Genomic DNA, 12,960 nt, shown 5'->3' with positions numbered 1-12,960 from the left:
ATACAAAATCAAATCTTCATCAGAATCGTTATCATCGGAAGACGAAGAAATTGGAGGTGGAAAATTATCCATTTTTTGGTGTATGTGTTTGTTTTGAAAAAATGTGGGTGTGGTTTAGTGGAAATTGTGGTTAAAGTGGATGTATATATAGAGAATTAAAAAAAAATAAAAAAAATGTTTTTTAATGAATATAACGGTCGACTATAACGTTCGAAAATTAATTGGCCAATCAAAGAGCTCGTCTTCGTCCGTCTTCCGCCTCACGCCACACGCAGCCCACCGGACTTGGGGGCGGTGTTCACGCTTGGGGGAGGCTGCCACCTCAGCCCAAGACGCGTGAAAACGCTCCCATACCGGGTAGCCTAAGAAGTATCACTTGCTGAAAAGACGGTTGATGTTAACTATATAATGGACCCTATGATTTTTGTTATGGCTCAATTATGGTATTTGTTCTGACCCCGCCACTTCAAATTACGACCTTGATTTGCATAAGTTCAAAGAGCATTTCTTTCCGGCCACCATTATTGAACCCACTCCCATCGAGTAAGAAAACGATCCCCTCCCTCGCCAAAAAAAAAGGTCATGTTCATGCATTAATGGTACATATACACACGTTTTAATTTATCACAAATATCTCATGCTATAAATCTTCAAAAAATGCCACATTATAGTTTACTTATTAAATCGTGCATGGTAAAATAATTTACGTGCAACAAACCACACAATATAACATAAAATCCGATTAATAAACTTGACCCAAAACAAGCTAGGTCTCATATATGCTAATTTATGTTGGGTTTTATCGTGTCTAATAAATAAAGAAAAATCAAAATTTATCGTTCACTTATTTTGTTTTGTTTTGTTTGTTTTTTTTTTTACTATTTTTCTTTATTTTTTGTTAAAAGAAATTCAAAATTTCTTTTCTTCTTAAATATATATGCTAGGTTTTAATATATATATATATATATATATATATATATATAGAGAGAGAGAGAGAGAGAGAGAGAGAGAGCCATGTTCATTTGTTTAAACTAATTATTGTGTTATTGTATGTATAAATGTGGGCCAATCAAAATTAAATAAATAATTAAATAAATAAATAAGGGTAATTTAGTAATTTGATTAGTAACTTCCAATAATAATCCCTATAATCATGGTATTGACTTTTAATCTAATTTCTCCAGGTTTATATCTAGAGTCGCTCAATCTCCACCGATTACAAGCCCTAGCCGATGATACAAAGCCGTCGCCACCATCGTCCGCCCCAAACACCTTCCTTCTATCTTCCTTCTTCTCGATTTTGTTTCTCTGACCTAGGACCATCGTGGTTACATTTTGGGCATATCCAGAGGGGAGAGAATATAAAGAGGAAAAAGGAATAAAGAAAAGCCAAACCACATTGTAGAGAATAAAGGGCAAAATACGAACACATAATAGAGAGAGAGAGATTCTTGAATAATCGTGTCGAATCAGAAAAGATGGGTTCGAATACAGGTCTAGAGAACTCGAAGCGGTTTCTAGCGACATGGTTGATCGGAGGTTTGGTGGCAGGGCTATCGGTTATGGGGTTATGCGCTGCTTGGCCGGAGCTCTCCCCTCTGAGTATTGTTGGGAGGAAGAAGAAGAGGCCCATTCGTGTATACATGGATGGCTGCTTTGATATGATGCATTATGGCCACTGCAACGCACTCTGCCAAGCACGTGCTCTGGGAGATCAATTGATTGTTGGCGTTGTCAGCGATGCTGAAATCATTGCAAACAAAGGCCCTCCGGTTACCCCTCTTCATGAAAGGTTCTCTACATCCTCTTCATTTTCAATCAAAATTCCTGCTTTTCCTTTTACCAAATTACCTTGTCTGCAAAAATGTTATGTGTTGGTCTCATGGTAAATTGGTAACCTTGTCCCTTATCAGGGTTCCTCTTAGATCCCATTCGGCGCAATGTTGTTCTTTTGTTTACTTTGGAGATTGATGCAGACGTTGATTCTTTCAAAATTAGGCTGCATGCATTGTTTTTAGTGTGTATATAGTTGATGCATTTGCTTAAATTCTAGTACGTTTTTAGGTGTACAACCTCTTTTTCTGGAAATCTTTCATGGATAATGATTTATGGTGCTTGTCTAATGATGTATTCTCATTTATATAAATTTAGATATCATTAGTAGAGTGGAAATAAGTAGTAAACTAAAAGGGAACACATCATATGATAAATGAGGAGCCTTTACAACCTTGATTGCATCTTCTTCAAGCTAGCAAGATTATGATGGCTATATGTGAGCTTAGGATTAGTACCGAATGAAACATGATAGTGTCTAAAGTCTGTAATCTTATCACCGAACATCAAAGTATATATATATATATATATATATATATATATATATATATATATATATATATATATATATATATATATTGTAACGCCCGGGTTTCGGGGCTAAGCATTTTTAGACGATGTAATAGTCTAGGTCAACTATTGTAACTCTTTTGATGTAATAAAGATGAAATATTTGAGTATTTTGTGAATTATGTGAATTTATGTGCTTATTATTTAATTATAAATATATAATAAAGAATAAAAATAAGCGTCAAAATGAAATGTTAGATAAACCCGATATCTATGAAGGATGTGGTAGTGGTCGTGACGAGGTTTCCGAATATATAAAGAATGCCAAAATCCGAGTTATAACGAAGAAGTTATGACCCGACGAAGTTTCACGACGGAACCGACACGATACCGGGAAGCGTAAATAGTGAATTTACGATAAAGCGAGTTTTAGCCTTAGCGATCTAAACGAAAGTCGTAGAGTTCGTTAAACCGAAAGCGTGCATAAAAAGAATGCCCAAATCTGACTTCATATGAGGAAGTTATGATTTTTCTAAGTTTCAGCTTAGCGGTATACAGCCCAAATACTCGATTTGAGATCGAGCGGTTTTTAGCCGACACAACCTAAACGAGAATTGAAGATCTCGTTAATAGTAATGCAACGGTAAAAAGACAGACGAAAATGGACGTCGGATGAAGAAGTTATGAATTTTTAACGGACTAATCCTGTCCCGGCCTGTTAAAAATATAACTGTTAAAATAAATTCAAAATTAGCCGACGGAGTCTAAACGAAAGTTGTAGATTACGTTCCCGCCTACGCGTGGATATAAAGACCGTCGAAAACGGAGTTCATATGAAGAAGATATGAATTTCCAAAGTTTTTAAAATAATTAATATTTATTTTTAATTATCTATTTATTTATTATTCGTTCGACCGGAGGAATCTACTTTACACCGGAGAAAAGGAAAAGGAGCCGGCAACTAATCGAGTACTGCTAGGTGACGTATGCAGTGACGTCGTGTACGCCCAGCGTACTTTGAGATTACGCCCAGCGTACTGAGTACGCCCAGCGTACTTGAAGTTACGCCCAGCGTAATCGGGGTTTCCAGCCCCTATAAATAGAGACCGAGATCAGCCATATTTCCTTGCCATTCTTCATTCTTTCTCTCTAGATTTTGCCTTGGTTTGCGTGCCAATAATATCCCGAAGCCCCGATATTATTCCCGAGCCCCGAAGCAAGTTTTGAAGCCCCGAAGATCCCGAGAAGTGCAACTCTCGAGCCGAAGCTCTGCTCGCGAGAAGCTCGTTTTTTTGTGAAGATCTTCCAGGACTACCGAGGAATACTACTTCTACAAGTCGTAGTGCTGTCCGGTTATCTTCTGAACAAGTGAGTGTGTAGTTACTTTCTTCTAACGCATATTATGAAGTATTTATTATAAAATATGTGTGATGTGTATATTTGGTTGTTATATGTGTGAATGTATATTCACTTTCTTCTATCTCATATATATGATATATTATCTATGAAATATGTGTTATATGTGTGTGTCTTATCTGTTATGTGGAATATATATTAAATGAACATGCTTTACAGGTTTAAAACTATGCATAAAAATATATATTTTTATCTACTAATATGTTGGGTAGAACATGAGTAGATAGTTGATGTGTGATAAACAGATGAGAGGCCTCGATGTTGTTGTTGATCTAGTCATCTAGCGGAGTATGGATGACGACCACGGACTCTTCTAGGCAGTCCAGTGGAACACTAGCAGGCTCATAACCTGTAGGTGTTGTGAACGACGTGTTCACCGGTGTACTCTACTCCCCCACATGGTTGCCTTTAGGACATCTATTGTTGAGGAAACCCCTTAGCAGTAATGTCCGTCCCGATGAACTTTCCTAGATTAGGTCCCTTTAGATAGATGTTATTTTAGGGACGTAAAGTGAGGATAACGGGAATGGGTAATCGGGTTATTGTTGGTCGGTAAAAAAATAAATATAATTATTTATTGCGGGTTGAAAACCCTATATGCTCACCAGGCTCCCAAGCCTGACCCACTCAGTTTATTTGTATTACAGGAAGTGGCGCAAGGGCATAAGATGGATGAATCATCAAGTTGTTTTGTTTATGAGCCTTTATATGAATTCAACTGTTGAATTGCTTGTAATATTTGTTTATGCTTTTGGTCTGTTTATCGGAACATGACATCCCGAATATTGTTATAAAATGATTATGCATCTTTGATAAAATGCTTTGATAAACTTTATTTTATCATATTTTGTTTTGGGACAAATTCCGCAACTCTTTTGAATAAAAGAAAAAGATTTACTCTGAAAATATTTTTAAAAGCATAAATAAAACCGGTCTTTTCTGGCCGAGATTTTGGGGATGTCACAGTTGGTATCAGAGCATTAGTTTAAGCGAACTAGGAATTTGTAGGATTTCTAGACTTAAACTTAGAATGCTAAGCGATGATTGTGAGGTGTGAGCACTAGCTTATTTTAGGAATTGTGCCTAAAATGCTTTTATGTGCTAAATGATTTATGCCTTATATGCTGTTATTTGTTCGGATCTATGGTCTGTTGCCGACCGGATCTGGAAACCTTATGTGTTTAGGATTCTAAACGTACGACTACGATATTAGAACTAACATGTAAACGTTTCGGAGAGATAAGGATGATTTAAACGTCTATCCTGAATAAAGATCTAAATTCACCTTATTCGAGGTATAGATCAAAATGGCAAGAACCCGCAGTGGAGCTGGAAACGCAAACGAAAACAGGAATCGACCACCTGTAATTGAGCAAATACCTGTTGTAGCTGCAGCACCTGAGCCAGTAACGATGGCTGGTGTACAATTGATGATTCAGGCGATGTTGGATAATCAGATGGAAGAAACTAGACGTCTGCTTCGACAAAATCGTGAAGAACTTTCAATCCAAGTTGAAGAGCCCGAAGTGAATGGAGGGTCATCGGAAGGTGGAAACTTCAGTGGTACTGTTGGTCAAGCCAACCCACTAATAGTTAGGCAAAACCACCAGGATGGAGGAAATGACGGACGTGGATGCAAATACAAAGATTTCATGGCATCCAAGCCACCGAGTCTATCTGGAAGCCCGACGCCGGTGCAAATTATGGATTGGATCTCCGAAATGGAGACAATGTTTGAAAGTTGCGAATGCAGCAACAGGCAGAAGACCGCTCTTGCTATCCCGTTGTTGAAATCTGGCGTGTTGAGTTGGTGGAAGCTGTTAGCTGACTCTATGCCCAAGGGAGAAGCGAGTAAATGTCTTGGGAAGATTTTGTGGAACAACTGAAACTGCAATACTGCTCAGAGCAGGACCTACTGGAAATCATTAACGAGTTTCAGAATTTGAAGAAGGGAAAGATGAGCGTTGCTGAATACGCTGCAAGTTTCACGGAGAAAATGAAGCTTATCCCATACCTAGTTCCAACAGAACTCTCAAAGGTCAATAAGTTTGCCTTTGGACTACCAGCGGACTATGGTCCAATGGTTAAGCAAGCAACCACGTTGAAAGCCGCCATCTGGGCTGCCAGAAATGTTGAGACCCAGATCAGGGAGAAAGGTCTGGAAAGGTCAGAGGTTGGTGAGAAGAGGAAGTTTGACGGACCCTCGGGGTCCAGCAAAAAGGGTAAATTCTCAAAGTCTAGTTCGAAAGGAAGTGGAGGAGGCGAAGTGAAGTGGTGTGACAAGTGCAAGAAGAAGCACTCTGGGAAGTGCGACGGAGGGGTCACTTGTTTCAAATGTGGGAAGCCTGGGCACTATGCCAATGAATGCACATTCACTAAGAAGGTCTGTTATGAGTGCAACGAGGAGGGGCACATTTTGAGGGACTGCCCAAAGAAGAAGGAAGCAGGAAGACCCAACATTCCCCCAAAGCCGAAGGCTAGAGCCTTCCAGATGACACTGGAAGCTGCTAAGGAAGAAGCTGATGTCGCTTCAGGTACCTTTCTCGTAAACAAATTGCCTGCCCAAATTTTATTTGATTCTGGAGCCAACTACTCCTTTATTTCGCATGAATTTGGTAGAAAGCTAGCTTTGCCTGTCGATAGACTAGATAATGCCTTATTAGTCGAAGTTGGTAGTGGCAAGTTTGTACCTGTTAACCATCATATGAAAAACATCTTAATTGATTTGAACGGGAATAAGTTTCACGAGGAATTATTGCCTATCGAACTTAACGGTTTCGACATCGTGTTGGGAATGGATTGGCTTAGCACCAATGATGCGGAAATACTGTGCAAAAAGAAGATTGTAAAAGTAAACCCGCCTGGGAAAGAGTCATTTATGGTGTATGGGGACAAACGCAGGGTAAATTCTGGAATCATTTCTCTAATGAAAGCCAGAAAATGTTTGACCAAGGAATGTACATCATATTTAGCATTCGTGATCGATGCTAAGAAGGAAAAGAAGGTGATACAGAGCATTCCTGTCGTGTGTGATTATCCGGAAGTATTTCCCGAAGATCTTCCCGGATTACCGCCTGATCGACAAGTAGAATTCCGTATTGACTTGTTACCAGGAACGACACCAATAGCAAAAGCATTCATGGATCTGATGAATAGGGTTTGTAAACCATTCCTCGATAAATCCGTGATAGTGTTCATAGATGACATTCTCATCTACTCGAAAAGCCAAGAAGAGCATGGTAGACACTTGCGGGAAGTGTTAGAAGTCTTGAAGAAGGAGAAGTTGTATGCTAAATTCTCCAAATGTGATTTTTGGATTCGAGAAGTCCAATTCTTGGGTCACGTGGTCAACCAAGAAGGGATAATGGTCGATCCAGCAAAGATTGAAGCGGTAATGCAGTGGGAACAACCAAAAAGTCCCACGGAGATCCGAAGCTTTTTGGAATTAGCTGGATATCACCGAAGGTTTATCCAAGGATTTTCTTCAATCGCTAGTCCATTAACAGCGTTAACCCACAAAGGAGCTACCTATGCTTGGAGTGATAAGCATAAAGAAGCATTCGAGAAGCTAAAGAAGAAACTATGCGAGGCACCGATACTTTCTCTACCCAATGGAGTTGAAGACTTCGCTGTTTATAGTGATGCGTCTGGTGTTGGGTTGGGTTGTGTTTTGACCCAAAGAGAAAAGGTGATCGCATATGCGTCTCGACAGTTGAAGGAACATGAAAAGAACTACCCGACTCATGACTTGGAGTTGGCGGCGGTAGTTTTCGCTCTAAAAATATGGAGGCATTACCTCTATGGCACGAAGTGCAAACTTTTCACCGATCATAAGAGTCTCCAATATCTCTTTAATCAGAAAGAATTGAACATGAGGCAACGACGCTGGCTAGAATTACTCAAGGACTATGACTGTGAGATACTTTACCACCCCGGTAAAGCAAACGTTGTCGCTGATGCTCTCAGTCGAAAAGTCAACCTTGAAAGAAAAAGGCCAAGAGCGTTGAGAATAGAAGTTGTCTCGACCATTGTGGAAAGTATCAGGGAAGCTCAAGAAGAAGCTTCAGAGAAGAGTGACCGAAAAGAAGAACGTTTGGGAAAAACATTACTGTTTGGTACAAACAGTCAAGGACTAAAGGTATTCCAAGATCGAATTTGGGTACCTAAGACTGGAGGAATAAGAGATCTTCTGATGGAAGAAGCTCACAAGACCATGTACTCGATTCATCCCGGTAGCACTAAAATGTATAGGGACCTAAAACCCTACTACTGGTGGCCGACGATGAAGCTCGACGTTGCGAAATATGTGGCCGAGTGTGTAACTTGTGCAAGAGTTAAGGCACAACATCAGAAACCATATGGGAGTTTAGAACCCTTACCTGTACCCATGGGTAAATGGGAAGACATCACCATGGATTTTGTGACTAAACTACCCAGGACGAAGAACGGTCACGACATGATTTGGGTGGTCATGGATCGTTTCACAAAGAGTGCACACTTCATAGCTGCCAATGAAAGGTGGTCTATGGATAAGCTTGCAAATGCTTACGTGAAGGAAATTGTGAGACTTCACGGTGTTCCTCTAACAATCGTATCGGATCGTGATAGTCGTTTCACGTCAAGGTTTTGGAGAAGTCTACAAGAGGAATTGGGTACGAAGTTATGTCTAAGTACAGCTTACCATCCGCAGACTGATGGTCAGAGTGAAAGAACGATTCAAACGCTTGAAGATATGTTGAGAGCATGTACCCTCGAGTTCCAAGGTAACTGGGATGAGCACTTACCTTTGGTAGAATTTTCCTACAACAACAGTTTCCACTCGAGCATCAAGATGGCACCTTATCAAGCTTTGTATGGACAAAAGTGTCGTACGCCTTCTTGTTGGCTTGAGGCTGGCGAAAAGCAGTTTATGGGCCCCGAGATAGTCCATGAGACTGCTGAGAAGCTGAAGGTGATCAGGGAAAGGATGTTAGCAGCTCAGGATCGTCAGAAGAGCTATGCTGACAAGAAAAGACGACCGATGACCTTCGAAGTTGGGGATTCCGTTTTGCTTAAAGTCTCACCGTGGAAAGGACTTATACGATTCGGGAAACGAGGAAAGCTGAGTCCAAGGTTTATTGGACCGTTCAAAGTTCTTCAGAAGATTGGGAACCAAGCTTACAAGCTGGAATTGCCCGAAGAACTCGATGGTATTCATAACACCTTCCATGTATGTTATCTGAGGAAATTCACGGGAGAAGTTCCCGACATAATTCCGATCTCGGAGTTAAGAATGGATGAGAATAAGAGGCTAATCGAAGAGCCCGAGGCAATTGTTGACCGTAAGATTAAGAAGTTACGACGCAAGATGGTCGACTTAGTGCTAGTCCGATGGAAACATTCGAATGGGCCGAATCTCACTTGGGAAACAGAGGATGACATGATGAGTCGCTATCCGCATCTGTTTGCTGACGCATGATTCCGGGACGGAATCATCCTAAGGGGGAGAGAATTGTAACGCCCGGGTTTCGGGGCTAAGCATTTTTAGACGATGTAATAGTCTAGGTCAACTATTGTAACTCTTTTGATGTAATAAAGATGAAATATTTGAGTATTTTGTGAATTATGTGAATTTATGTGCTTATTATTTAATTATAAATGTATAATAAAGAATAAAAATAAGCGTCAAAATGAAATGTTAGATAAACCCGATATCTATGAAGGATGTGGTAGTGGTCGTGACGAGGTTTCCGAATATATAAAGAATGCCAAAATCCGAGTTATAACGAAGAAGTTATGACCCGACGAAGTTTCACGACGGAACCGACACGATACCGGGAAGCGTAAATAGTGAATTTACGATAAAGCGAGTTTTAGCCTTAGCGATCTAAACGAAAGTCGTAGAGTTCGTTAAACCGAAAGCGTGCATAAAAAGAATGCCCAAATCTGACTTCATATGAGGAAGTTATGATTTTTCTAAGTTTCAGCTTAGCGGTATACAGCCCAAATACTCGATTTGAGATCGAGCGGTTTTTAGCCGACACAACCTAAACGAGAATTGAAGATCTCGTTAATAGTAATGCAACGGTAAAAAGACAGACGAAAACGGACGTCGGATGAAGAAGTTATGAATTTTTAACGGACTAATCCTGTCCCGGCCTGTTAAAAATATAACTGTTAAAATAAATTCAAAATTAGCCGACGGAGTCTAAACGAAAGTTGTAGATTACGTTCCCGCCTACGCGTGGATATAAAGAACGTTGAAAACGGAGTTCATATGAAGAAGATATGAATTTCCAAAGTTTTTAAAATAATTAATATTTATTTTTAATTATCTATTTATTTATTATTCGTTCGACCGGAGGAATCTACTTTACACCGGAGAAAAGGAAAAGGAGCCGGCAACTAATCGAGTACTGCTAGGTGACGTATGCAGTGACGTCGTGTACGCCCAGCGTACTTTGAGATTACGCCCAGCGTACTGAGTACGCCCAGCGTACTTGAAGTTACGCCCAGCGTAATCGGGGTTTCCAGCCCCTATAAATAGAGACCGAGATCAGCCATATTTCCTTGCCATTCTTCATTCTTTCTCTCTAGATTTTGCCTTGGTTTGCGTGCCAATAATATCCCGAAGCCCCGATATTATTCCCGAGCCCCGAAGCAAGTTTTGAAGCCCCGAAGATCCCGAGAAGTGCAACTCTCGAGCCGAAGCTCTGCTCGCGAGAAGCTCGTTTTTTTGTGAAGATCTTCCAGGACTACCGAGGAATACTACTTCTACAAGTCGTAGTGCTGTCCGGTTATCTTCTGAACAAGTGAGTGTGTAGTTACTTTCTTCTAACGCATATTATGAAGTATTTATTATAAAATATGTGTGATGTGTATATTTGGTTGTTATATGTGTGAATGTATATTCACTTTCTTCTATCTCATATATATATATATGATATATTATCTATGAAATATGTGTTATATGTGTGTGTCTTATCTGTTATGTGGAATATATATTAAATGAACATGCTTTACAGGTTTAAAACTATGCATAAAAATATATATTTTTATCTACTAATATGTTGGGTAGAACATGGGTAGATAGTTGATGTGTGATAAACAGATGAGAGGCCTCGATGTTGTTGTTGATCTAGTCATCTAGCGGAGTATGGATGACGACCACGGACTCTTCTAGGCAGTCCAGTGGAACACTAGCAGGCTCATAACCTGTAGGTGTTGTGAACGACGTGTTCACCGGTGTACTCTACTCCCCCACATGGTTGCCTTTAGGACATCTATTGTTGAGGAAACCCCTTAGCAGTAATGTCCGTCCCGATGAACTTTCCTAGATTAGGTCCCTTTAGATAGATGTTATTTTAGGGACGTAAAGTGAGGATAACGGGAATGGGTAATCGGGTTATTGTTGGTCGGTAAAAAAATAAATATAATTATTTATTGCGGGTTGAAAACCCTATATGCTCACCAGGCTCCCAAGCCTGACCCACTCAGTTTATTTGTATTACAGGAAGTGGCGCAAGGGCATAAGATGGATGAATCATCAAGTTGTTTTGTTTATGAGCCTTTATATGAATTCAACTGTTGAATTGCTTGTAATATTTGTTTATGCTTTTGGTCTGTTTATCGGAACATGACATCCCGAATATTGTTATAAAATGATTATGCATCTTTGATAAAATGCTTTGATAAACTTTATTTTATCATATTTTGTTTTGGGACAAATTCCGCAACTCTTTTGAATAAAAGAAAAAGATTTACTCTGAAAATATTTTTAAAAGCATAAATAAAACCGGTCTTTTCTGGCCGAGATTTTGGGGATGTCACATATATAGACTTATACCAGACATTGTAATGTTGGATATGGTTTTGAATTTTGTTTTCTTATCTTAGGATGATTATGGTGAGTGCTGTGAAATGGGTAGATGAAGTCCTTCCTGATGGAACTGACGCATATGCCCTTGCAAAGAAAGCAGGTCGATATAAGCAAATAAAACGAACAGAAGGAGTATCAAGCACAGACATTGTTGGTATGCATATATATCATACTATATAACATAACAGATTAAGTCAAAAAACTTATCTTAGTTTTTATAATATTTGGTTAAATACAGGGAGGATGCTTTTATGTGTAAGGGAGAGGACAAGTGGTGATAGCCCTAGTCATGCTTCCTTGCAAAGACAGTTTAGCCATGGCCATGGCCAGAAGAAATTTGATGATGTTGGTTCAGGAAGTGGGACCCGTGTCTCTCATTTTCTTCCTACATCTCGCAGGATTGTTCAGTTTTCCAATGAAAAGGTAATACTACTACTAATAATAATAATAATAATTATTTTCTTGTTTTTTTTTTGCTTGACAGAATTCGATGTGGTGTTTATTGCTTGAAATTGCCATGGAAAGAAGATTAAGCAATAACAATGAGTGGTTGTATTTCTCATTTGCAGGTATACATGAAATCAAGAAGAAGAATGTTCTTGTTTTCTTGGCTGGGAATGGTACATAAGAGACTTACAACATTCTACTGGAATGGAATCTTGAATTCCGATTATGTCAGAATAGAATCTTGAAGATGAACATTCTACGGGATGAAGATGAACAATGACCACCAATCTTCCAAAAAGAATGGATTATTCTAGCAGAATAATAGTATATTCTGGTAGAATGATTTATATATTTGTATTTCTTTGTTATTAATAAGTGTAACATTCTCATAGAATAGTATATAAAATTTTTTCTTTTCTAAGAATGTAATGAAATTTTTTTTAACTTGTATCCAAAATTTTGTTATTCTTCAAGAAGTTCATTAAATCAAAATATATATTATGTCAAAATGTGTATTCTTGTATGGTTCAATAATTTTTTTATTTTTCTATATATTGATAAACATATTCCGTCAGAATTTCCGAATTAGGAGAATTATCATCCATACAATCAGATTTTTAAAATTAATAGAATTTATTTTCCCTTAAACTATGCAATTTTCCTTAAAATATGCAAATTTCATTTATTAAATCTATATTAACTGACTAAAATACCTTTCTAGTTAAATTAGATGATATTTTTCAATTATATTTAATTCAATAATATGTAATAATCACTTTCTTAAAATAAGTAAAATGATTCGCCCACAATCATTCATACAATAACACAATAATTAGTTAGAATAGAATAACCTAGGCCTATATATATATATATATATATATATATATATATATATA

The 12,960-nt window shown here is 38.5% G+C and overlaps 1 protein-coding gene across 1 annotated transcript; it reads left to right on the top strand.

Moving 5' to 3' along the window:
- Positions 1–1,418: 1,418 nt before the first annotated feature.
- Positions 1,419–12,245, top strand: LOC145118003 (ethanolamine-phosphate cytidylyltransferase-like). The gene is made up of 4 exons (XM_079054177.1): positions 1,419–1,792; positions 11,635–11,771; positions 11,856–12,040; positions 12,102–12,245. The coding sequence occupies exons 1-4, from the start codon at positions 1,479–1,481 to the stop codon at positions 12,243–12,245; spliced, it is 780 nt and encodes a 259-aa protein (XP_078910303.1). The 5' UTR covers positions 1,419–1,478.
- The last annotated feature ends 715 nt before the right edge of the window (positions 12,246–12,960 follow it).

This window comes from Lactuca virosa, chromosome 1 (genome assembly GCF_052849685.1).
Source record: "Lactuca virosa cultivar CGN04683 chromosome 1, Lactuca_virosa_CGN04683_v6, whole genome shotgun sequence".
Taxonomy (NCBI): Eukaryota; Viridiplantae; Streptophyta; class Magnoliopsida; order Asterales; family Asteraceae; genus Lactuca; species Lactuca virosa.
The sequence above is the reverse complement of the archived record's forward strand: the minus strand, read 5'-3'. Positions and strand labels throughout refer to the sequence as shown.

Excerpts from the sequence above, each read along its gene's own strand:
- LOC145118003 (XM_079054177.1), top strand. The coding sequence starts at position 1,479 with ATGGGTTCGAATACAGGTCTAGAGAACTCGAAGCGGTTTCTAGCGACA. Across the intron at positions 1,793-11,634 it reads GTTACCCCTCTTCATGAAAG|GATGATTATGGTGAGTGCTG; the intron begins GTTCTCTACATC and ends TTCTTATCTTAG. Across the intron at positions 11,772-11,855 it reads ATCAAGCACAGACATTGTTG|GGAGGATGCTTTTATGTGTA; the intron begins GTATGCATATAT and ends GGTTAAATACAG.